Raw genomic sequence first — 24,710 nt, 5'->3', positions numbered from 1 at the left:
TGCTTTGGTTTTTTCAGTCTCTAGCTCTGAAGCCCTTTGGGAAGGTGCTGCAAATTGAGCTTATTTCCTTATTTTCATTCACTTGTATTTAGCCAAATGGAGCCCAGAGGATTATGGAGCCAAACTGTTGAGACGATACCGAGAAAACTTAGTGGAGCTTCTCACAGACACCCAGACGCTGCTGCAGGGCATCTCTGCTGCACAGAGCCTGGCTCCTGCTGAGAGAGAGGTAAGCAGTCTCCTGCACGTGTGCAAGCAGATACTGAGCTTTAATCCCCATCTGGGATCCCTAACAAGTCCTGAGGACTTGATTTACTCCGTCAGTCATGGCCTGGTTTTGGTCAGTCCTCCAGCAGGACTGTTTAATGATTCCTTAGCGTTCTGTAGCAGCAGTGAAGCAGGTAACGTATATAAAGCTGAAGGCTGGCAGGTAAGAGTGGCTGATTTGGGCACTGAGGATTGACGCTCAGCTTTGGAGCGAGTTGAGGAAATGGCTGATGTGTTTGGGTGAAGAGTTGGGCTTCCGAGTGCTTACCACTTGGGTTATACCATAAACCAGGTCTTCAGCAGGGTGGGAGAAAGGGAATGTGCGTTTGGGGTGAGTCACGGTCATGTCTAAGCGTGACAGAGGGCAGATAGATGTTGTCCCTTGTTAGTGCCTTACTGTGGGTCTTTCCAAGGCGATGGAGCAGGTTGTGAAGCGTGAGGCTGGTGGTTTCGCCTCCCTCGTTTCGGCAGCGCTGGAGGAGCGGTCTTTGTCGGTCTCTGCCGTTTGGCAGCTGCTGCTGGCTGTGCGGGAACCTGCACCGCTGCACCTGCTCATGGAGGAGATCCGGAAACAACCCGGCGCAGAGTTTTTCTTCCAAGCAGGTAATGGCCTTGGTGTCCCCCCATACTCTCCTTGAGCTTCTCCCACTGCTGGCAGGAGCTGCTTTCTAACTCTCCACCCTCTCCCTGGCTGGGAACCTCTTTTATTCCAATGGATCTCAACACCTGTGTCCTCAGTGGAACAGCTGATCGGTTGGAAAAGCACTTTGGTCTGCAAATGTGGTTGCTTTGCTTGTGCCTCTGTGTCTTCAGGTTTTGTAATGAGCAAACCTTTTAAGAGCTGGCCACCATCATGTGCTAATAACCAGCTGGAGGCCCATCAGCCTGAAAGCATGTATTTCACCAGAGGTCTGTGTGCAGCCCAGCACCCTGTCCTCCCCAAAGTCTCAGCCTCTGGCTTTGAGTTTTCCTACTTTAAAACCTGAACCGTGCTTTTCCCCCAAAATCATTGTCAAAAACTCATGCAAGTGTGAGGAGCGCTCAGTTTGGTGGTCTTGCGGGGCGGGAGGGGTTGGCTGTGCTCATCCCTGAGAAACAAGCACTTCTGGTGCATGGTTCATCCAGACGCTTTTTACATGGCTATCCTTGGATGAGGCAAATTGTGCCTAGAAATCCCAGTTTCTCTGCCCAAGTCAGAATGGGATGTCTGTAACTAGGGCAGAGAAGAAATACTGGGTTTTGGGAGAACCATGCCTGCCTTTTGAGGTTGTCACCGTCTCTTCCATCAACATGCTTTGGAAAACCTGATCTCATCCAAAGTTAGACAAGCAGTGGGAAGTCAGGTCTGCTAGTATTTTATGTTGCATGTCAGTGCTGCAATTAGTATTACCAAAGCTTGCCTTGTAGAAGTCACTCCTGCTGTTAACAGCTCCAGGAGCGGCTGGACAAAGCTAAGTGAAACTAAGGCTTTCAGGTTCTCCTTGGGTTTTGTGTTTTTAAATACCGTTACTTTTTCTTTTCATCTTCAGTGGCCACCAGTGAGAGCACAGCCATTGAGATCATCCTGCGGCACAGCAAACTGATCTCGGAGGCCATCCAGCAGAGAGCGGACCTGGAGGGCTTGGCTCCAGGGGAGGCAGGACTCACAGAAGCAGTAAAAGAGGTACGAGGGGACACTCTCGGAGCCACCACGGTTCAGGGCTCAAAGCATGGACAGGCCTTAGTGTGCTTTGAAATCAAGGGATGTTATTTAGGCTGGGGAAGCCACCCAAAGTAGTGGGTGAGTAGTGCCCCTCTGCTGCAGTGAGAGTGTGTTGGGTGTTTTATATAAATTCTGCAGGTGTCTTTAGGTAAAAGAAATTGCTGGCGAGATTCTCGGTTGGTGAAAATGTCAGTGTTCAAACACAATAAAACCATTTCAGCTCTGCAAGGGTGCTGTAAGTCCTGCAGAAAGCAGAGCTGCCAGGGAGTGGGTTTCCATTTGAGTTGGCCATTTGAGGGCATACGGGAGTGAAACATTCCTAGGAAATGCGCTGTGGGTACCGTGATTGTGTAGTGTCCCAGAGTGCCTTGCCTGGTTTTACTGTGACAAGGAAAATGGGCTGTGTGTGTCAGTAACGAGCTGGCCTTTCCCACCAAGCAGTCTGTGGTCACTCATTCCTGCTCTGCCTGGCTGCTGCTGGAGATCTGGAAGGGTGAGGTAGATATGGGCAGGCACAGCTCCTCCCCGTGCCAACAGGCACTGAGGAACTGCTCTTTCTATGGAAAGATGGCTTTAAGCGAGCTAATACCAAAATGGAAAGTCTGAGAATTTAATTTGTTGAAACTTTAAAATCCTGAAATTCTCTAAGCTCATGCACATACATCTGTGGAGGGGCAAAGACCTGTATGGAAAGGGATTTATCTGCTGGTTTCTGAAAGCAGGTTCCCAGCAGTAGAGATGAAACAAAAGAGGAATTGCCCTTGCTCCCAGACCATCCCGACCTTTCACAGCCCAAAATCTCTGTCATGTGATGTTTTCTTCTTCTTACTTCTCTAGCTACTGAGTATTTCTGCTCAGAAGGAAAGTTCAGAGGCCTCCTTGAAAGCAGCTCTGAGCACAGCCCAGGAGAAGTCTGTCCCGGCCATCAAGATCTGTCAGCTGCTGTGTAATGTCCATGAGTCATTCCCGGACCTGCAGCCAGTGATGCAGGAGCTGGGGCACGTGGGTAAGAAAAGCACAGGCTTTCATCCTTCTGTGAACTTTTACTGACAGTTATGGGGGTCTTGGGCAATTTGGTAGGGGACCTCGGTGTCCTGGTGGCCTGAGGTCATTTCACAGAACTACCCCTGGCCAGGTGTCGTGGTTGTACTTGCAGGAGGATTCGCAAGGGCGATCTCTGGATCCAAACACTGCAGTGTGCATTTCTCTTGCTGGTAAAATGCACCATATTGAAGTTGTGTGTGTTACGAGAGTTGTGGAGACCATAACTGACCCCATACTGGTATTCCCTAACGGCATTTGCACTTCTCCACCCCAGCCCTTGCTCTGGGAGGTGTTTAAGCAACTTAGTTACGTAATTGGTATCTATATTGGTTTCTTTTTTAGAATTATTACCTTTAAGCTGTGGGGTTTCTTTGATTCTTCCTGTACTGTTGGATCTGTATGAGTTTGGACTTGTTACAATGCCTTGACTTTATATGCATGTGTGTGGATACTTCACAGGCTGATTGCAGAAGGGTCACATTAGAGCACACTTGTCTCGTGCAAAGATGACCGTGATGTTGCAGTTTGTAGTCCCAAACTATTTTCTGAGTTAATTTTCTTATAGTGCCTTAGTTTGGTCTTGCTATGTATACACTTTACAAAGCAAATGATCCCCTGCGAGGGTCCCACAGCAGTAGGGGAATGTTACATACTGTACTAGTTTGGCAAATGTAGGAAAGAAGCATATGCAGATAGCAATTTGGTGAACTCGAGAAACAAATGCATAGCAATAACCATGTGTGAGACCCTGCCCTGAGCTGTGGGATGCTTTCCTGCTGAGCTGAATTGTTATCTCTGCATCCGTCATTCGAAGGAAGAATGCTTAACAGAATTTGATGCTTTAATGAAAAAGGTAAGAGGGCCAGGAAGCTAACTGCAGGTTTTCAGTCTCTCGAAAAGGATGCAAATGTGATTTGCTTGTTCTGTTTGCTCACATACATTTTTCTGACATTGTGTTCAGTGCATCCAGGTTCTTTGGGCCGCAGAGTCCGCTGCGATGTACAGTGTGGTTTTTATCCAAGTACAGGCACTGGTTCAGCTCAGTTCATCCCTATTTACTCGTGGTGCCAGAGCTGCTTAGCTTACAGCACAGTGTGGAAACACTAGCAGATTGCTAGGTAGTTAGAGTAAGCAGCTTGTTATTAATGTCTTGTCTTGTTTTAGGGGTAGAAGGTTTAATTGCTTTGTCTGAAAATATAGATCAAGGCCACGATCAGTCTCTGAATGAACACAAGCCCCGTGGCTCTGACACTTACCGTTGTTCTGTGTCTGACCGTGAAAGGCGAAGCTGATGTCCCCCCTGTGCTGGGAAGGGGCAGGGAGTGACCTGCCCCTGGGTCACTCTCTGCACCCCAGGTTTGTTAGCTTGCCTGCTTTCTTGAGCAATGAGGAAACGTTGTTGACATGGTAGATGGGACTGGGTGACTGGGAGCACTGCACGTATAGAGTAAACTGAGGATCTGTATTACTGCTCTAGCTGTTGGGCTTGGAGGGTGACAGCGCATGCTCTGCTCCCCTTTCTTGACTCGATGGCCTTAGTGGTCTCCCTGGGAGATGTTCTACACTGTAGACCCAGCATTCATGCCCAGTTCAGATCTAGGTCCCTCTCTTCTAACTCCACCAAGAGCTGCCGCCAATCCAGTTGGCTTTTTCACCTGGTCATGGCTCTGATGAAGATTTCCAGAGAAAAGGTGATTTCCTCTTATCTGCCATTCCTTCTCTGTCACCTTCTGATGCTGCAGGCATTGTCCCACTCCCCTTGACCCTGTCTGACCATGGCATGTGCCAGGGCTGATGCCCAATGGACTCCAGAGGAGGTAAGCCAACAACAACTGCACATACCTGTGAATGTGCAGCCCACCTTAGCTCCTGGGACACCTTGCAGTGCTTGCCAGTGAGGGACCTGGGAAGCCAGCTAGATTGCTCTGGCAGATGCCTGCTTCTTTGGCACTAATATCAAAGAGAGCAGACTGCTGTTACTAAGTGTCTTTGCAGGGCTTCATGCCAAGGTTGAGACAAAATCAAGCAAGAAACAATATAAAAATGAAGAGCCCTGGAAAAATGGTATTTACTTGGCAAAAACACGTATTCTGTATGAAATGTCCAGAGGAAGATTGCCAATTACCACCCCTTTTTGGCATCCTATGGATCTTTATGCTGAGCTTCCATATCTTAATTTCCAGGTCAGTCTCCTCAGCTCTCATATCACTGCTTACCAGCTCTAAATGTTGCAGGTGGCTTTATGGATTTATAGCCATGTGTCTCTTGGCAAGAGATATGAATGATAACTCTGGGCTTCATGTTTGTGGGATGTGAGCTTCCGCTTGAAACGGAGGTCTTACATTTCTGAAGAACACCTGCTGCATGGAGATGTGTACAGATTGCCTTTATACATGAAAGCAACAATTTTTACGTGTCTACTGAAAAAAATATATTCTGATGCTTAATTTAGGTGAGCTGAAGCACTTGGAAGGCACTAGGCATCCCTGTGGAGGGAACTGTCCACGGCCATCGCCAGCCACGGTCAGCATTATCGAAGTAATGTGTTGGTTTCTTTGGTGGAGGTACAATATGAAATCTGTTGGCTTCTCCTTGGGTCCCTTCTGTAGTCAGAGCACTTTCACTGTTGGCAGCTGGTGTGTGCAAGGACAAGGTTTGGCTCTTCCAGCCAACTCCATAACTTCCTCTCTAGCCATCTGCTTTCCAGGTCTCTGTACAGTCACTTCTTTGGAGATCACGTTTGTCAAGATAAGTCTCACTTTCATATCTCAGAAATGCGTCAAGAACTCTAGCAAAAAGGCTTTTCCTCTGCATAGTCTTGTGTTTAAAAAAGACAGTTAGCATCTACCTGGCCTGAGTCAGCCCCTGGGATCATTACATTGGAGGGTCTGCAAGCAAAATGCCATTCTCCTCTGTAAAAGTTCTGCATTAGAAGCTATCGTGCGTGTTGTGTTAAAACTCCTCTTCATTCATCTGACTCTGGGTACAGCCCTGCTGCCGTGGCACTTCTAGACATTTCCAGTCCTGGTTTCCTTAGTGCTTATATCTTTCTCCACATTCATCCTGCCCAGCAAGGTGATTCTTTTTGACATTCACATTTCGTGGAGGCTAAAAGATATTTCTTCACTTGGATCAGAAAAACTGACAGTGTTAGTTGTAGGGATGTGAGAAGAGGCTTTTAGAGATGAGATGCATATTGCTATTGACAGAGCAGGACAAACTGGACACCAGTCTTTCTGTCTATTTTTCTGCCTTGATATGTTCACAGGGTGGTGGGTCACACTTGACATCTTAAGATTTCCAAGTCTGTTGGAATATGTCATCTGGTTTCTAACTGGTTGGAAATCTGGGGCAGTAGCGCTGTGCAGGGAGGACGCTTTGCTGAGCTCTTCCCATGGTGAGGAAGGCAGAAATGAAGTTTTGCAAACACAGGCTGAATTTCCTGTGTATGGGCAAAAGGAGAAGTCTGCGCTGGTTTCCATGGCCACACAGTTGCATGGTTCTCATTATAGCAAAGAAGCCAAATATATCTGTTTGTATTTTGATTTCTTCCATACGTACATTCCCTGTGGGTCTTTTCTGTAGATTGAGATCCTAGGTGAATTTTCCAGCATGTGCTTTTTGAGATGATAGTGTTACAGGGACTCAGAAAAGCATTAGACTTTATAAGAAGTGAATGTAATGAGCGATTTAAAATACCTCGGGGCCCTAACCAGAAGACTGAAAAGGGTCGTAGCAAGATTATCTGTTCCCTTTCAAAGAGTTTGCTTTTGGGAAGTGTTCCTGAGATTTCTTGTAATTAATGGCTGGGTATCCACTCTCAATGGCAGACTTAGACAGTATCATACCTGAGGCTCAGATCTTCAAACATTTAAGCACTGCTGTAACGTCATGTCTCAGAGCAGGAGGTAGGTGCTTGGAAGCAACAGTTGTTCCTGTTTGAGGAGCAAGCTTTGTGGAGAATCTGGCCCTAGCTCTTGCCATCTCATCCAGCCCCTGGTATGTGTGGGTGGAGAAAGTAAAGGACCACTTTTTCATGCATCGTGGCCACGGCCGCTTTTGGGCAGAGCCGTGTGCCACTGTTGTGGTGGGACAGCATGTCCTCTATGTGTCTGTTATTACTGTGCCGGGACAACTGTCTGTGTTGGAGACAGGAGAAAGTTGACTTGAGAGGCTGGTGCCCAGTCCTACTGGTCACCACTGAAACTAGAATTGCTATTTCCGTAGGCCTCTTGACTGAGGGAGGCGGGGAGAAACCTGGGATCAGGAAGTGGAAGGTGAATAGTGAATCCCAAGTTGAAGCTCTGGACAAAGGTGAGGACAAAGCAGGCAGTGCCAGTGCCAAGGAGCTGAAGGAACACCAAGAAAAAGCTTCTTCCAAGAAGAGTTTTGTCTGCAAAGCTTGTGACAAGACCTTCCACTTCTACTGCCGCCTGAAGGTGCACATGAAACGTTGTAGGGTGGCCAGAGGAAAGCAAATCCAGTGTAAGGACTGCAGCGAGGTCAAATCGACAAAGAAGGAGCTGGAGAAGCATCAGTTGGAGGTCCACGGCGTGGTGGGGGTGGCCAAGAAGAAGAAGCGCCTCCCTGTGTCGTGTGACATCTGTGGCCGAGAGTTTGCTCATGCCTCAGGTAGGGTTGGTGGGAGAAAGGCTGTTCAGACAGAAATCTGGATAATGTAATAGAGAGTCTGAAACCTCCTCCTCCTCCTCCTCCCTGCAGCTCTGTGAGCGCTGTGTGTGAGAAATGCAGCTCAGCTCATTTCTCCTGCCCCACTGAGCACAACCGCTTTCTGATTAGTTCTTCTCTAATTGGTTTTCCACATGGCTCATCAAGGAAAAGTGGGGCTACTGGCAAATTTGAAAGCCTCCAAAAATAATCAAGCTGTTCCGATTCTGTGGGTGGTTTAGCAGGATGAGTAAGAGGAGTTGAGTCTCATTGCCCGCCCTGTGGCTGTCACAATATGCTGGTGGCCTCTGGGCTGGAGGACACCGATGGACCCCCGGTGTCACAGGTGGGCTGGTGGACCTCCAGGCTGGGGGGAGCGGTTCCTCTGAAGCAGGGTCAGGCAGGGCTGGCACTGGGTTCCACCAATGCCACCTTGGTCTCCTGCTTGCCCCCCCAGGGATGCAGTACCACAAGCTGACGGAGCACTTTGATGAGAAGCCCTTTTCCTGTGAGGAGTGCGGGGCCAAGTTCGCAGCCAACTCCACGCTGAAGAACCACCTGCGGCTGCACACGGGGGACCGTCCCTTCATGTGCAAGCATTGCCTGATGACCTTCATGCAAGCCTCGGCCCTTGCCTACCACACCAAGAAGAAGCATGCTGAGGGTGAGCCTTCCCCACAGAATCCACCCCTTTTGCCCAGTTCCTCCATCTGCCTCCTGGCTGCTTGCTGCATCCGTTGGGGGACCCCTGGGTGTAACAGGCTGCTCCCAGATTTCCTTTACCCGCATGGTTTTGTCTGCAGTTCCCCACTTGCCTTTCCCCCATCCCCTTGTACAGGTCTTCTGTTTAGCGACCCAGTTAGCTGTCCATCAAGAGGATCTTCCTCTTCCTCTGCCTTCCTTGTTTTCTCCTGAGTAGCTCCTCTCTGGCCTGTCAGATCTAGACTCCTGCAATGTTTCTTCCTCCCTCGGGTTAACCTCCTTTCTCCTGCCCCTACCTCTGGCTGAATTTCACATAGTTTTTCTTGCCAGTGCTTCTCCTGCCCCTGCACTCAGCCCCATGTGCTACTGGGGCTTAGGCATGCCTCTTCCAGCTGATGGGCACAGAGGATGCATCGCTGTGTTTGTAATAAGTACACTTGGGGGTGTTTCCTACTGTTGCATAAGTGTGATGTAGCTGGGCAATTAATTCTGAATGTGAGACACACCAGTGTGTAGTACTTCCAGAAGTATGTAGTACCTCTGGATACTTGAGGTCTGTAGTAATTTAATACTCCCTGTGCAGGTGTGGTTTTTGCCACCACCTCTAGGGCCCTTTTGACCCTGTGCTGAGATGCTCTGGCTACCCCAGGGAAGCCTGTCCACTTTACAGTCTCTTCCCTCTCCCTTTGAAATTCGGAATTAGTCCAGACAGAGCTCCTGTCCTGGTTAGGTGCAGGCTTTCACCCTGGGTGTCCCTGCAGGGAAGATGTACGCCTGCCAGTACTGCGACGCCGTGTTCGCCCAGTCCATTGAGCTGTCGCGCCATGTCCGGACTCACACGGGGGACAAGCCGTACGTCTGCCGGGAGTGTGGGAAAGGCTTTCGCCAGGCCAACGGGCTCTCCATCCACCTCCGGACCTTCCACAGTGAGTGTGGCCAGCTGCCTCCCTGGCTTGGGCAGCCCAGCCTGCAAGGCATGGCTTCTGCAGGGTCGTGGCAGACCCGTCTGTGCCAGCAGAGGCTTGTGCAGGTGTTACTGGTGTCTGCAGGCTGGCTGGCTGGCTCATGGTGGGGTTTTTCCCTCCCAAGAAAAGCAAGACTCTTTAGTGGTTTGATGCTGTGAGTAGGGTTATCCCAAAGAAAATGTTAAGGGTGGCTTCCAGCAAACCGCAAGCTGCTGGGAACCCATCATGGGAAGCTGTAGGTGAGCAGGAGCAGCAACATCTTTAATGCAAAGCCAAAACTCCAGTGCTAGTTTTCATCTGGGAAGTAACAAGCATTTCTTTGTCTTTTCTTTCCTCCCTCTGTGAATTCCCCTCTTAATTCTTTTCTTTTTTTCCTTGATTTCTTTGCCCCCTGTGGTTTTTATTGTGTTCCTGGGTGGCAGACATCGAAGATCCCTATGACTGCAAGAAGTGCCGGATGAGCTTTGCCACCCTGCAGGAGCACCGCAAGCATGTCCATGAAGCCCACTCCCGGGAGTATCACCCCTGCCCTACCTGCTCTAAAGTCTTCAGTGCCCCGTCACTCCTGGAGCGCCACATGGTGACCCATGTTGGGGGAAAGCCCTTTAGCTGTGAAATCTGTGACAAAGCTTACCAGGTGAGCTGGTGCAGCAAGGATTTGGTCTCATGTGCTGGAGGTTGCCGTTGCCTACTCCTGTGCCAGGATTTCTTCTGGCCATGTGCACTGAGTGCAGCAGTCTGGGGTCAGCAGAGGGAAGAATTGCACAGAGGAGGCAGAGTGCAGGGAAAAGACAGGTCCATGAAGAGAGATGGGCCATGACTGCAAAGGGCTACCTGCCTGCCTCAACCCTCAGGAATCTCTTCCACCCAAGGTTCTAACTGGCAGGAAGTGTAGGAATAAAAATACTCACGTTGTAAGTGGTGTGCTTCAGTGGGAGTGTGTGTGGGAGCACATTCCTACAAGGGAACAAAAATGCACACCAAAAGGAGACCTGCAGTGAGATGAGGATGAGGGATTCAGCAGTGTTCAGCTCTTCAGGGGCAATGGAGAAACAAGTGAGGTGTTAGTCTTGTGTGGGAGGATGATCAGGTCTTCTACCCCCTGAGCACAACCCCACTGTTACTGTTGCTTTCCATGCAGTTTCTTGCTGTTGTGATGCCCCTGGAACAGCTTTGGTTTATAACCATGATTTGATCCTTATCATTGCAGCAGTTGTCAGGGTTATGGTATCACAACCGGACCCACCACCCTGATGTCTTTGCAGCTCAGAATCACCGCTCCTCCAAGTTCTCCTCCCTGCAGTGCAGCTCCTGTGACAAAACCTTCTCCAGCACTGCTGCTCACCGAAAGCATGTCAAGGCAGAGCACACAGGTAATGGCCCATTCGTTAGCGAGCAAAACCACATGGTGACTGGCAGAGGTGTATTAATAACTCTGATAGGACAAGGTTGCACATCTCATTTGCCTGCAAATCGAAGTAGGTTCTTTGTATCCTGTAGCAGTGTCTTCTGCCAAGTCTCATCTCAGCATCTTGCAGCTCACTGGCTCTCCTTTTGCTGCCCTGTCTCCAAAGATGCTCCTGTGTGGTGTTGCTGAAATATTAGAGCTCTGGTTCAGAAGGTCTCTTGCAGAAGACTCTGGGAACACACTTTTCTGTTCTTGGCCTTGTTTGCAGATGTGAAGTTCCATGAGTGTGAGACATGCAAGGAGCTCTTCCCCACGTTGGCTCTCCTGCAGGTCCATGTGAAGTGCAGGCACTCAGGTCTGTCACATTTGTTGTTGTTCATGTTACCTTGTGAGCAGTGACTGCTCCTCTCAGTGGGTGATGTCTAAGCTGTAAGTGGGAGAGTGAAGATGGGCGTGGTAAGGAAACAGAGAATGCAGAAAAAACTGGAAAAGCACTGGTTTCAGTGAGGCTGGGATGTGCTTGTTAAGCTTCTGGAGCCACTGGAATCAAGAAGGGTTCTGGATTTGCTTGTTACAGCAGAGAGCTAAGTGTAGGTGAGGAGATACCAGCACAGAGAAATGAGGAACTGAATCCTGAGCACTGGGGTTTGTGGAGGATAGAGCTAGTGGGAGACGGCGGGGGAAAAAGGGACTTAAGCACCAGAAAGATCACAGAGGGACCTGGGCTTGGGGAGATCCATCAAGGGCCCTTTGGTAAGTGTGCAAGCTGAAGGCTGTGAGGGCAGAGTGAACTGGCAGACCGGACTGCTACAAAAGATTGGTCTGCAGGCTGTGCATAGGATAGCAGGAGAGGAGATGGATCAGGAGACATTAAAAGGGGCAGCCAACAGCAGCCTGGGGAGTAAGGAAGGAGAAGACCTAGACAGAGCGCTCTCTGAGAGGGGAGAGCCCCTGGGGTGGATGATGGGTTTGCAATAGCTGAACTGGGTGGTGCAAGCCAGACCAACAAGGAGCAGTGACAGATGGTGCAAGGAAACAGGAAGAAGAGATTTCTGTGGGAAGGGACAGCCACAGCTACAGTCAGGTGCACCAGCCCGGCTTCTGAATGCCACTGCTGCGGGGAGCTAGAGCTAAAACGGACCTGAACAGCCATAAACTGACAAACGGGTGTAGCTAGGAGAAGGGACACTGGCACATGCTGTGCCCAGAGTCCCTGGTGGGTTTCAGCTCTGTGTGTCCTGGCTATTTGCAGCTCCCTGTGCCCTTGGGCTGGCCCTGACCACCGCAGCCCCGGCTCAGGGCACTGCTTCTCCCCCCAGGCTCCCAGCCATTTCACTGCTTGTACTGCTCAGCATCCTTCCACTTCCCAGGGGCCCTGCAGAGCCACGTCACCAGCGAGCACTTTAAGCAGACGGAGAGCACCTTCACCTGCGAGCTCTGTGGGGAGCTTTTTCCATCCCAGGGCGAGCTGGAGGGGCACTACAGCGTGGAGCATCCCAAGGTGGTTTTCTCCCAAGCCACCACAGCCCAGATCGTGCAGGTAAAGGCAGCTCTCTGCTGCACCCCCTGCAGTTGTTTATCCATCTTCCCCATCCAACCTGCTTATTCTGCCCAAATCTGCCCTGTGGCTCCTGTCACCCCTTCTGCTCCCTGATTCCCCCTTCTTAAAGGGGTCCAGGATGCAAGCCCCCTAGCCCACCTTGCTTTGGGATTTCTGTGCTAGTGTGAGGTGGACTCGCTGGAGGGGAAGCAGCTCAGTTCTGGTTTTCAGGAGCCAAGGCGGGGAGGGTGTGTGCAGAGGTGCCTGATTACTCAGAGGCTACTAAAACCCACGTGACCTACCCTGTGGGATTATGGCTGTTTTGTTGGAGGCCAAATGCTGGGCTTGAACCCAGACTCTCTCTACTATATCTCAGTCATCAGTGGAGGACAGCTCCTTGGATGAGGGAGCCCAGTATGCAAGATTCCTTGGGCTGGCATTCCTCCAGTCGATAATCACAGAGTGTTTATTGTCTACAACTGCTTATGGAGCTAAATTATAGCAATTTTGTGGAGAGAAATATTTAAATTGCTCTCCTGTCTTCTCTTTTGCATCATCTGTGTGTGTGGTTTGGTGTTTCCCATTAGTCTCATGCCTATTGTAATTGCAGACCTCTGGTGTGAAGATAAATGTTATTACCACAGCTGAGGCTGGGAAAGATGTGGGTAGGAAAGCGGTTGTGGGGAAAGTGGTGCTGTAAGCGTCTGACTCTCACGTCATCTTTCATGCAGGTGATTCAGACGTCGGAGCAAGGAGCAGCAGAACATATAATTTCTTTTGATGACTCCCAACTCGCTGGCTCCCAAGTCTTTGTGACGTTGCCCGAATCCCAAGTGAGCCAAACTGGCTCTGAGCTGGTGGCTGTGACTATGGAGGACTTGTTTGATGACAAAGTCACTCTGATTTGTGAAGAAACCAAGTGACAGTGAGTGGCGGGTGCCCATGTGTGGTGCCCAGTATCCATTAGACTCGTTGAGGAGCTGTACCTCAATGTGCTGCTCCATGAGGGAGATTCAGGGTTTCTTTGGGAAAGCAGCCCCACATATGTGATGCTGCAAAAGAATTGTCATGCAGCAAGCCCAGCATGGCCAAGGACAGGAGAGGTTTCTAGGCGTTCACAAGGGCCTGGGAAATCTCCCTGCAGTCAGCAGCTACCAGCTCAGGTGAGCTGGACCACCCGTCTCTCCTGGCTCAAGAGAAATAAAGCAACAGAGGGGAAAGATGGGAATTGGGTGTATTCATGTGTGTTCCTCCACTGCTGTGAACAGAGTGGAAGGGAGGACACTAGTGTGGGACAAAGTTGGGGTGGTATGGGTATGTGAAACCAAAGAAAAAGCTGTCCTGAGAGTTGGAGATTTTTGTGGCTGAATTAGTGATGTGCTCGCAGGTATCTGTTATTCTGCAGGGTGGGTAAGGGCTGCTTTATTTCTTCTGTTGCTCTCCCCCTGTACCGCTGTGCTGCCTAGAAAAGTCCTCTAGTGCAAAGCTGACATTTGGACCTCTCTGCTCCAGCAGAGACTTCTTGGGAGTTGTGCTGAATGGCTTCATGGCTGTTTAGATAGTATTTTGTGTAGCACAGGTCTGATCCCATCCATGCTTTTGCTGCGGCCGTCTGTTACAAATAAGGGTCACAGGCAGGTCTGGGCATCCATGTCCCCTCTGTGAGCAAACAGCCCTGAGATCTCCCACCCCTTCTCTAATCCACTGAGGACATGCTGAAGCTGCCACATCTGAGAAAGAAGGAGCTGTGCCTGCATCTCGGGGCCCCTCATCACTGTTATCAGTGGCTTGGCACTGATGAAGGTATTTGAGTGTGCAGTAGCTGCTGTGACTGCGCATAGATGTTCCCGGTGGCACACAGGGCATTGCTTTGTAAAATGCATTCAAATACCTACTGTAAAGTTTGCTTCTCTGGTGCCAGCATGATGCAGCAGCTTCATTGCAGCATGCTGGCCCCTTTAAGGCTAAATTTCATAAAGCTTTTTATCTGCAGTTTCCTAAAATATAATCTGATAATTAATGGTTTGCTGAATCCATTATGAAGTGCAATTAGATAGATGCGGGGTTCCTGTGGCTCTGAGGGGACTGGTAGCATTTATCTTCCTTTCCCTCATGCCAAAAGGTTGAACCCTGCCACTGCGATATTTACATACTGAGCAGTGATCCCTGCTGCATCTTGCAGCCCGAGACCCTGTGGTGAGCAGTGCCCATTTTATCATGCTGCCCAGAGCCACGGGAGCGCAGGAGATGAACAGATTGGAGTTTTCCAGCAGCATCTTGTGCTGGCTGCTCCCAGCCTCCAGGCAGAAATGGGTTGCACAGGAGCCTGCCGAGGCATTTGTGCCAGTGAGAGCTTGTTGTTCCCGTTACAACTTGAAGAGAAGAAGCAAACAGCAAGGGGTGCTCCCAGGGGAGGGGCTTGGTGCAGCTGATGTTCTGCATGGCATTGTGTGTGTGTGCGGCAGCAAGGGTATGACCCTGTTGAGGTGTTGCACATGGCTTGAAGGGCTCTCACCTTTCTCCTCTTCGGTTGCATGCACGGCTTGTCCCCCAGGCTTTGTGGTGATGGTGAAATGGAGGAAGCCGAGGTTGTCACTGAATCCAGGAATGACCAGGAGATGGTGCTCAAGGTCTTGAGGATTAGTGCTGTTGGCCAGGTGCCTCTTCACCTTTGCTGGAGCTTCTTTCAGCCTTCCCAGGCCTTCCCCAGCTCCGGGGCTGGAAGGTGCATTGCCCTTGAGCCACTGCAAAGCTGAAGGACAACTCCAAGCCCTGGACAGGACACCTCCAAATCCTGGATACCACTACTTAAAGAAGAGCCTGAAACTGGGCCGTGGCCACCTGTGGAGAGGGTAAAAAACATCTGTTAGTGAAGTGGTGAAAAAGCCTGGGACCCACCTTGGCCAGGAGGAGGGGAGCTGCTGGAGACCATCTCATGCCTGCCTGGACACAAAAGAGCTGTGTGTGATTAGAATGAGCATGGGGATAATGACAGAACAAGCCAGTATGTCTTTTGTCAGATGGTCTCAGAGCAGATGTGTTGGGAGGGAAGCAGTGGATTTTGTCCCACAGGCTGGTAGAGATGGAAGCTGTTCCCCCTTTTTTGGCTCTGGCGGGGCTGGAAGCTGTGGAAGTCCTGCACAGGCTGTGTCAGTGCTCTGGAGCAGGGGATGAATTGTCCAGGTGATGCTTTGCAGATGTCCTAGCCTCCCTTTGGGAACGAATATCTGCAGGGAGCATTGCAGGTGAAGCTCGTCTCCCTGAAAAACTCTGGAGGAAGAGTAAAGATTTAGCAGGGTTTGTGGAGAAGTGGCCTTATTTATAGCCCTCCCGTAAGGCAGAGGGAGCTTAGCTAGGGAAGAGCCTACAAGTGATGTGTTTTGGCTTTGATCCATTTGGGTCCCTGTTTACCAGGTGTTGTCACAGTTGAAGGAGGACAGTGTGGATCACACACCAGGCACGGTTCAGGCTTGTGTCTCCTGTTTAGGGCCATCTCTCCTGCCTTTGTGTCCAGCAAGAGCCTGCATGGATGTATCCTTGGCAGAGTCCTGCCAGCAGTATACACCCGGTGAGAGCTCTGCAGCTGTACAGAGACCATCAAGCATCTCCTGTATCATTATGAGGAGGTAACAACTCGGATCCCCCTGTTTCAGTTCCTTCTTGATGGATGAAATATGCACGTCAGTGCAAATTGCAGTGTTAGCAACACCTATGTCCTACCTGGGAGGGAGATGTGTTTCCCAGGGCACATTCTGGCTTGGTGTGCACAACGCTGAAGGTGCTGATCACTAGCAATTTCTTGCTATGCTACATATTATCTTTTTCTCTGTAAAAATAAAATGTGGAGAATGAAACATGTAGCTACAGAGTGTCATGTGAAGAAATTGACTGGAAGGAAAAATCCTTGTTTCTGAAAAGATGATTTTTGCAGGTCTACCTCCAGGTGCTGGGTGACCTGTTGGGTTTTGCAGGGTCCTGTGCCCCTCTTGACCTTGGTGCCATCCTCTGTAGGGAAGTGAAGGTGCTGTCACGTCAGGCTGGTGCATGGCACTGTCCTGCCCTTCCCTGTCCCCCTGTTGAAAGTGCCAGATGCTTTTGGAAAATGAGCAGAGTGCCTGTAACAGAAGCCTGGGGAGTAGCATCCCATTAGATCAGTTAATGATTATATATCTCTTTGCATTAATTGGTGCCATTTAGAGTGCAGGACTAAGCTTGTGACTGTTAGGAAATGTCTGTTTTCTGCACGAATTTCATTCTGACCTGGTGTCTGTCCTGTTCACTGGAGGATCCTTTGGAAAAGGCAGGGTGCCGCTGGATATGGCAATGGCTGTCAGCAGCCCTCACTTGGCATTTCCCAATGCAGGTGTAGTTTTGGAGCCCCAAGGTGTTATTTCAGCACAGTATATGCAAACTCCATGCTCTGGGCTTTGTTTGTTTCTTTGTTTGTTTTTTCTGAATCCAACCCATCTATGATTAGGCGCAAAGATGATGCTGCCTTACCCAGGAACAAGGGATGGAGGTGGTTGGTGGGAGCTCAGATGTTGCTTGAAGCCTCTCCTGGGGGAGAGGAGGAGGAGGGCAGGTCCCTGTGGTCTGAAACCTGTGAGTTGGGCAAGCCCTAGCAGCCCCTGCAACCCCGGCTGATGCTGATCTCTTGGCAGATTGCATTACTGGGCTGGTAGGCTGCCAGCATGTCCCCAGCGATTCCAAGCACTGGAAAAGGGAAGCGATGTTTCCAATGGCCTCCAGCTCAGCAAACACCAAGCAGCATTTTGCAGGGCAGAGATCAGAAGCTGCAGCAGCCAGAGGGAATTCCCTCTCCCGATTATCAGTGGTTTGCTGTGGATGGGGAGAGCAGAGGCGCTTCCCTGGGATATGGGCTTGGGAACCTTTTGTAATGGGGAGGAGCAGGCTGGCTAATGGAGGGGGCTCGGCTGCCTCTTCAGCATCGGTTAATGCATCTAATTCCCCAGCACAGTCAGCTGTATGGTGCCTCGTTGCAGTAAGTCCCCGCAATTCCTAATTTCCTGTCTTAAAACAGTAATTCCTTTTATCGGGTCTGCACCCAGCCTTTCGCACACGCTGAGAGTGCAAGCTGAAGCTCTCGCTTTGCTTCCCTGCACCATTTATGATCCCTCAAAGCAGGAAATCTGCCCAGGTTTCTAATCATATTTAAGCAAACCTGATAAAGTGTAGCTCTTAGTCCATTTAATACGAGACACATGGATGCTGTGTAGCACCTGCTGTTAGGCTGCTATATATAGCTCTCATCTACCAAAGGGAGTGGGGCTGGGAAGCACCCAAGGGTCCCACCATGGCACCTGTTTCTGTGACCTGCAAGGAAACAAAGTCCTTGCTGGCAAAGTACGGAGGCGAGACGGAGCCTGGAGAAATGATAAGGAGCAGCGGGGATCTGCATCGCCTGGCACGTAGGCTGTGTCGAACTGTGTGCATCTTAGTTAGTGTCTCTAAATGTCAGGCTGGGTATCTGGGAAGAGGCGATGCTGATGATGTGGAGAGAGGACTGTGGTCAGGCTGTCTGAGAGCATCCTGAGGTGTACCAGTCGTAACCGGAGGCGTGCGGAGCCGTGAGTGATGTTTGGGGGCTTTAGTAGCTGCTCTTGGCAGAAGTTGGAAGGTGTTTACTGCTGCCCCCTGCTCTGAGCATTGCTGCAACTAGATGTCATTCCCCTACAGCTGCTCATCTACGGCAGTGTGTGGCAAGTCAATGACAAACTGAAGGCTGTGTAGGAAACAACTGCCAGCGCAAGCTGGAAAATCTGCCTTATTGCATGAGAGTGAAGGAGCTTTAATTGCTCTGTGTGGCTAAGGAGTGAGCTGGTGGCAGCCTTCACCCCCCCAGTGCCAGGGGACTGTGCTCACTCCCATCTCTGTACTTTAGCAAAGTGCTGAAGGGCATCCTTGCTAGTAAGGGTCCATCTGTACAGAGCACAAATGCTTAATTTGCCTTATTTTCCTTCTCCTCTCGGATACCCTTGAGATAACCAGCATTGAGGGCAGTCCAGACAGTGACCTTTTCACTTCTAACAGGAGCAGCCATTCCCTGTCTTGTTCCTGGGGTGCTCAGGGTCAGGTTTGTTGGCCGATATTTCCTTCATTCCCTGAATCAAGGATATTTAGAGCCCGGCAGCATATGGGAAACCTGGTCTGGGCCGGCTGGCTGCTTGTGTTCTTCTTTTGTGCTTCCCACACCTTCTCCCACTGGCCCCAGCACCCCTTGCAGATGGGGAGGGCTGGGCAGGATGGCTCTGTTGTACACATCCTTGCTTGGAGCACAAAGGAGCTACCAACAAATGGGTCTGTCCAGACAGGTTAGATCTAGTTTGGTGCTGTGCAAAATCACATTGGCTTACAGGTCTTGCAGCCACTGGGGCCTTCCTGCCAGAGATGGAGTTTGCTCTCCTCCTCTTGGCTGTAATAAGGTGAGCAGAGCTCTGCCTCAGGTTTCAAACTGCCTGTGGAGATAATCCGTCCCTCCAGCTGTGCCGAACCTGCTAACGGGTATGACGATGGCTTTCCCTGACATGTGAATCTGGCTTTCTCTGCCCAAGGAGGCCAAGGCCATATGCCACCTACTCTGTGGTGGTGGCCTTCTTGGCCAGCACTTTGGTAGGGAAGAGTTGAGCTCCAGTCCTTGCCAGCCACCCTCACTCCTTGACTTTGCTGTGCTTCACCTGGACAAGGTCTCCCTGTAGGTTCACCCCAGCCCTCCACCCACCCTCACCTGGCCTCTCATCACCCAGAGTATCTTCCCCAAAGCTTATCCCGTGGAGATGGTGCATCTTGATGTACACTTGCCACGAGCTGATCCCCGTGCAGGGCTTTGCTGTCTGTAGAGACTACACATGGATGCACATCTGGAAAATCTCCAGTTGCCGATAAATAACTCCCATTCTGGCCTTCTGCAGGAGTCACAAGGATGGCTCTGTGCCGGGTGAAAGATGGGGGGGATGACCAGAAGGACCCCCTTGGCAATTACAAGCATGTGGGTTGTTTTCTTTATCCAACTTGTATTTTCATTTCTTCTAGCTCAGAGGCTACAGTTGAGACGGTATTTAGAGCAGAGCAGCCCTGTCAGTTGATACTTAATGCCATAATAATACTGCACTGGTTTAGCCCATTGCACTTCAAACCTTAAGTTGTTGCTTTTGTCTCTGAACATTTAATAGCTGTCGCTGCTGAGCTGTCCAGCGACACACAGCTTTTTCCAGCGTGGTTGTAGATGATAGTGAATGTGGCGATACACAGGAGTAGGTCAGATGATCCCTATGGCATGCTTGAACTCCCATTTATCAACACTACGTTTCCCTTGCAGCGAAACTGGTCTCTGTTAGCAGTGAATTCCCTCTGCAGCTCCCCACAGCCTCTCTCATCGACTAACCCAGATAATCCTCTGCTATCTGCCACATCTCAGTAGATCTATTAAACACACAAAGTTCTGGTTTCCTTGTGCGTAACCAGGGTAGGTTACAAGATTTTGAATCCCCCAGTGCAGGATACTGTCAGTTTTATTGAAAGTCTAAATAAACAAACCACTTTTAAAATCCATTTCTCAGTGGTTTGAGAAGGGCTTTTCTGTTTTGGAGGTGAGATGTTGCCGTTCACTTGCCGGGCTGGTTCAGGTTATGGGTGATACAGCTGACCAGGAGCTGGTGCTGCTGGTGGGACCCTGTGGTAGGGGGTTGGATATGGGATCCCAGGAGCTTTGCACAGGTGGGGGTGGGTCTGCCTACAGCTCTAGCAGAGGATGAGGACAGGTAGCACTTGCTTTGGGGGTTCACAGTAACTTACTTTCAATGCTGAAGAAACCAAACCATCAGCCCTGCTGGGTGCCCAAACTCTCTTTGCATGTGTCCCTCTGGGATACACACAGGTGACTGCCAAGCTTTGCCAGGCTCGGTCCCCTCCTCCACTTAAGTCTTAGGAGGGCCAGCAGAGCAGGGAGCACAGAGAGCGCGTTACTGCTGATACTGCTCATTGCTTATGTGTCAGTACCTGTGTGTCCGTCCCCCCCTTTTCCCGTTTCTCACTGCAGAAGGCTCTACCACTCCTGCATGCCTAATGCAAACATTGCAGAAGGATGATTCAGCACTTGGCAGAGAATTAGAAATGCCTGAGAGATTATTTTGAGCAGCTTGGAGCAGCTCTGGGAAGTGATGGGGTGATCAGGGTCCTTGTGCTTCTCCATGGACGAGCCGGGTGCCCGAGCATCCCTGGGGCAGCCTGGTGTGCTGCTGACTGCTGCATCTCTGCCTCTGCAGCCTGCCTGGCTGCTTTTCCCTGGCCAAAGCTCTGCAGCCTCAGCAGGGACCCTGAGCTCCCCTTTTCTCCCCCAGGAAGCTGGCACCTGACCTTGCCAAAGCCATTGACCACAATTTCCTTTTCCCATGTCGAAGCCCATTCCGGGGCTGTGCTCAGGCCAGGTGCTTGCAGGAGAGGGCTCCTGTTGGGAACAATCCCTTCCCCTGGGCTGTGCTGGGGATTACTGGGACCAGTAATTTGAAGCGGGGATCTAACTGGTGTTGGTTTAAATGTGAAAGCAGCTGGCCTGTCTTCTGCAATGGGAAGGAGAAAGAATCTGAAAGCTGTTGGGATCAGTGGCTGCAGGTCAGGGGGGTGAATGCAGCCCTTAGCTTGTGATGGGCTGCTGCAGGGGCTGTCTGACCCCTGGGGACACTGGCTGGGGCCCTGGGGCTCAGACACCAGTATCTCCAGCACTCTGATCCCCCAGAGCAGCTCTGCTGGTTTGGCCCTTAGCCCTCCCTGAGCCCACCACACCGCGATGCAGAGCTGACACGTAGCATCTTGGGGGGGGGGGGGGGGGAACCTGTACCTGATGCTCTGGACCCCCCAGCAAGCCTTTGGGGGCTGGAGCCTGGCGGTTTAACCTGAAAAACTATTTGGCTCAGGGTCCCTGTCATGAGGGCCGGGGTCAGGGGTGTCTCCCACCCCACACTGCAGGGAGCCATCCCCATCCTCTGGTCTCGTTTGTTTGGAGCAGGTCTCCGCTCATCAGTTGCTTCCTCTATTTTCTTCTGTCCCTCCCTGCCTTTAGTGAGCTCTTTTAGTGGGTCTTCACGCTCTGCGCGCAGGGTGCGTGGGCTGAGCAGACCTGGACCCGTGGAAGCGTGGCCAGGAGAATTGCCTGCTGAGACAGAGTGCCTCCTGCCTTGTCCTGGCATGGCTGGCTGGCCTCCTTGGTGCTGAGCACAGGGAAACCGGCCTGGAAACTGTCCGCGGAGGCAGCAGGGAGGTGGGCTGGGGAGGGGGGGCAGAGCCTTCCAGCTGCCTGCCCGAGGGATGGTCTGGAAGAGCATCCCACGGCCATGCACGGGTGCCATGGTCCACCCCCCTGCTCTGCCCTCTGGCTGCTCCAGCCGGGAAAGGGGAGTGCAGGGGATGCTCACACAGGGCTGCATCCACGGCCCATCTTGTAGGAGGAGCAGTGGCAGAGCAGAACGGCTGTTGCTGGGCAGGATGATGGAAGAAGAGGATTATGACAAACAGTATTACCAGGGAGTGCTTCCCCCCACCCCCGCTTTTATTTTTCCCTTTTTTTTTTTTTTTTTTTTTCTTTCCCCTCCAAGCTCAGATAATGCAAAACACATCCATGGAGATTTCGTCTCAGTTTTCCCAAAAAAACCTCTTCAGTCTGTGATGAAGTCTGAGACATCTCCAGCACAAAGAATATTTTTTTTTTTTTTTGTAAGTTGTTAATGCCTGAAAAGAGGGGTTTAGGAGAAAACGACCTTTGGTGTCAGTTATAATCTCACTGCACGAGTCTCTAATATCCCTTGCTCACACGAATACATACACCCAGCTTCCTCCAGAGCATCCTTCAAGAAAATCGATGAGGAAACGGGATTTGCCACGCTGGTCCAGCTCACTCAGGGTCCTGTCTTCAGAAACAACTGCTCTCATGCTCCAAAGGTGAAAATCCTCTGCCATCCACACAAACACTCCTGCAGCACCCTGATGGGGAAAGAATTCCCTTGGGAGCACTGTAGCCCCCTCAGCTTTTAAGGAAATGGTTTGATCATCCTTGTTGGAGGGCCAAACCCTGTCTATGCTGCTGCCAAGCCTATGAGTGTGGTCCAGGTTGAAATGAATTTAGGGGTTGGTTGGTGCTCCAGGTCCCTTGTGTCCAGGGTGCCAGCTCTGGACATCCATACTCAGGGATGCTCCACCTGTGAAATCTTGGCCTCAGACATGGTGAAGCAGAAGTCCTATCAAATGGACACTGTTGATGATGCCCCATAGAATAATGCTGGCTGCAGAGCCCTGCTGTGCCTCTGTGATGTTAAGCCCTGCAGCATGAATCATCTACACCAGCCTGGCATCTCCAAGTGCCTTGTGACGTTGGGAGAAAAAGGCACAGCAAGGATTTGAGGGGGGGGGGGGTTGAACTAGATGATCTCCTGAGGTCCCCTCCAACTTTAATTACTCCATAGTTTTCTGATTGCAATTTTTTTTGCAGCTCTCCAGTTTTCCCCCAAGGATTGAGGCCATGGCTTTGGCTGGGCTTCCCTACTGCGGCACAGGGCAGTATCCAGCAAACCCTAAACTCAAGAGCATTGCTTTCATTTTCCTGCTGGAGAAAAAAGTGGACCAAATGCAGGAGGCCTTTGGTGTGTGCTTCAGTGTGATCCTAGTGCCAAGGCAGGACGGAGCAGGGCAAGTCGAGGTGGACAGTTTGTCTCACCAGGCCCCTGGGGGATCAATGTCTGCCTCTCAGTTATGCCGCTGATCCAGAACTGGTGTGTGGCACTTGGATCTCTTTCCAGAGTCAGGGAGGTCCCCTGTGGTTCAGGGGACCAGCCCTGTATGAAGAAGGGGCATTTTTCTTCTTTATGAAGCAGGAGCAAGCAACTCAGCAGGACTGTAAGGATATCACGAGGTTATACAGGGCAAAGATCAGAGAGGAAAAAGCCCAGCTAGAGCTCAGGCTGGCCCCTGTGTGAAAGATAAGAAGTGTTTTTACAAATACATTTAAAAAGGAAGGCCAAGGATAGTCTTCATCCTTCATTGGATGCAGGGGGGGACATTGCCGAAGAGGCTGAGGTATTTAAAGACTGAGGCCAAGAAAGCATTAATAGCAAGACCAGCTTCCCTCTGGGTACTTAGCCCCCTGAGCTGGAAGACAGGGGCGAGGAGGAGCAGGATGAGGTCCCCACAGCCCAGGAAGAAGCAGTTAGTGACCTGCTGCTCCAATTAGATGTGCATGAATCTATAGGGCTGGGTGGGATCCCCCCCAGGGTATGGAGGGAGCTGGTGGAGGTGCTCACCAAGCCGCTCTCCATCGTTCCTCAGCAGCCCTGGCTCACCAGGGAGCTCCCAGCAGGTTGGGGGCAGCCAGTGGGACACCCACCTACAAGAAGGGCTGGAAGGAGGATCCAGGGAACTACAGGCGGCCAGACTGACCTCGGTGCCGGGGAAGGCTCTGGAGCAGCTCATCCCAAGTGCCATCATGCGGCACGTGCAGGACAGCCAGGGGATAAAGCAGGTTCTGCTTGATGAACCTCGTCTCCTACAACCAGATGACCTGCCTCGTGCCTGAGGGAGAGGCTGTGGACCTGGTGTCTACCTGGACCTTAGGAAAACCTTTGACCCGTCTCCCACAGCATCTCCTGGAGGAACCGGCTGCTCATGGTTGGGCTGGGTGTGCTCTGCGCAGGGCTAAAGGTGGCTGGGTGGCCAAGCCCAAAGCGGTGGTGGATGGAGTCACATCCCGCTGGTGGCTGGTCACACGGGGTGTCCCCCAGGGCTCAGTGCTGGGGCCGGTCCTGTTTGATATCTTTATCAACAGTCTAGCTGAGGGGATCGAGTGCACCCTCAGAACATTTGCAGGTGACACCAAGTTGGAGGGAGAGTTGACCTGCTGGAGGGCAGGAAAAGAACCTGGGCGCACTGCTGGCCGACAGCCAGCTGAGCACAAGCTGGCAGTGTGCCCAGGTGGCCAAGGAGGCCAACAGCACCCTGGCTTGTATCCAAACCAGTGTGGCCAGCAGGACCAGGGCAGTGATAGTCCCCCTGTACTTGGTGCTGGGGAAGTGCACCTCAAATCCTGGGTTCAGTTTTGGGCCCCTCGCTAGAAGAGGGATGCTGAGGGGCTGGAGCATGTCCAGAGATGGGCAATGGGGCTGGGGAAGGGGCCGGAGCACCAGCCTGATGGGGAGCAAGGCACAAGGTAGGTCCTACAGGCAGTGGGACTGCACACCCGAGCAGCGCATCACTGTGAACATCCTACCTGGGGGCAGGCGGAGATACTGACACTTCTCTTTGTGTCCAGCCTCTGTGCTGGCCGTGGCTATTTGCCAGCCTGATGCTGTCCTTCCAGGGCTTTCCTTTCTTTGAGGAAGCTGGTCTTGCTTGGTAATGCTTGTCACCTGTGCC

The 24,710-nt window shown here is 51.2% G+C and overlaps 1 protein-coding gene across 11 annotated transcripts in view; it reads left to right on the top strand.

Annotated features, from left to right (window-relative positions):
- Nucleotides 1-19,865, top strand: part of ZBTB40 (zinc finger and BTB domain containing 40) — a 50,967-nt gene extending 31,102 nt beyond the window's left edge. For 5 of the 11 annotated variants that reach the window (XM_080379598.1, XM_080379597.1, XM_080379593.1 and 2 more), the window contains 12 exons: nucleotides 93-229; nucleotides 681-870; nucleotides 1,797-1,930; nucleotides 2,807-2,975; nucleotides 7,241-7,645; nucleotides 8,139-8,345; nucleotides 9,145-9,309; nucleotides 9,771-9,985; nucleotides 10,559-10,721; nucleotides 11,025-11,111; nucleotides 12,076-12,296; nucleotides 13,028-19,865. In XM_080379598.1, the coding sequence (XP_080235724.1) occupies nucleotides 93-229; nucleotides 681-870; nucleotides 1,797-1,930; nucleotides 2,807-2,975; nucleotides 7,241-7,645; nucleotides 8,139-8,345; nucleotides 9,145-9,309; nucleotides 9,771-9,985; nucleotides 10,559-10,721; nucleotides 11,025-11,111; nucleotides 12,076-12,296; nucleotides 13,028-13,219 (2,285 nt within the window). In that variant the 3' untranslated portion in view covers nucleotides 13,220-19,865. Of the gene's footprint in view, nucleotides 1-92; nucleotides 230-680; nucleotides 871-1,796; nucleotides 1,931-2,806; nucleotides 2,976-7,240; nucleotides 7,646-8,138; nucleotides 8,346-9,144; nucleotides 9,310-9,770; nucleotides 9,986-10,558; nucleotides 10,722-11,024; nucleotides 11,161-12,008; nucleotides 12,297-13,027 lie in introns of those variants that run through there. The other 6 variants (XM_080379594.1, XM_080379595.1, XR_013926816.1 and 3 more) reach the window with 6 other exon arrangements.
- The last annotated feature ends 4,845 nt before the right edge of the window (nucleotides 19,866-24,710 follow it).

This window comes from Falco punctatus, assembly GCF_963210335.1.
Source record: "Falco punctatus genome assembly, chromosome: 3".
Taxonomy (NCBI): domain Eukaryota; kingdom Metazoa; phylum Chordata; class Aves; order Falconiformes; family Falconidae; genus Falco; species Falco punctatus.
This window is presented reverse-complemented; position numbering and strand designations above follow the sequence as displayed.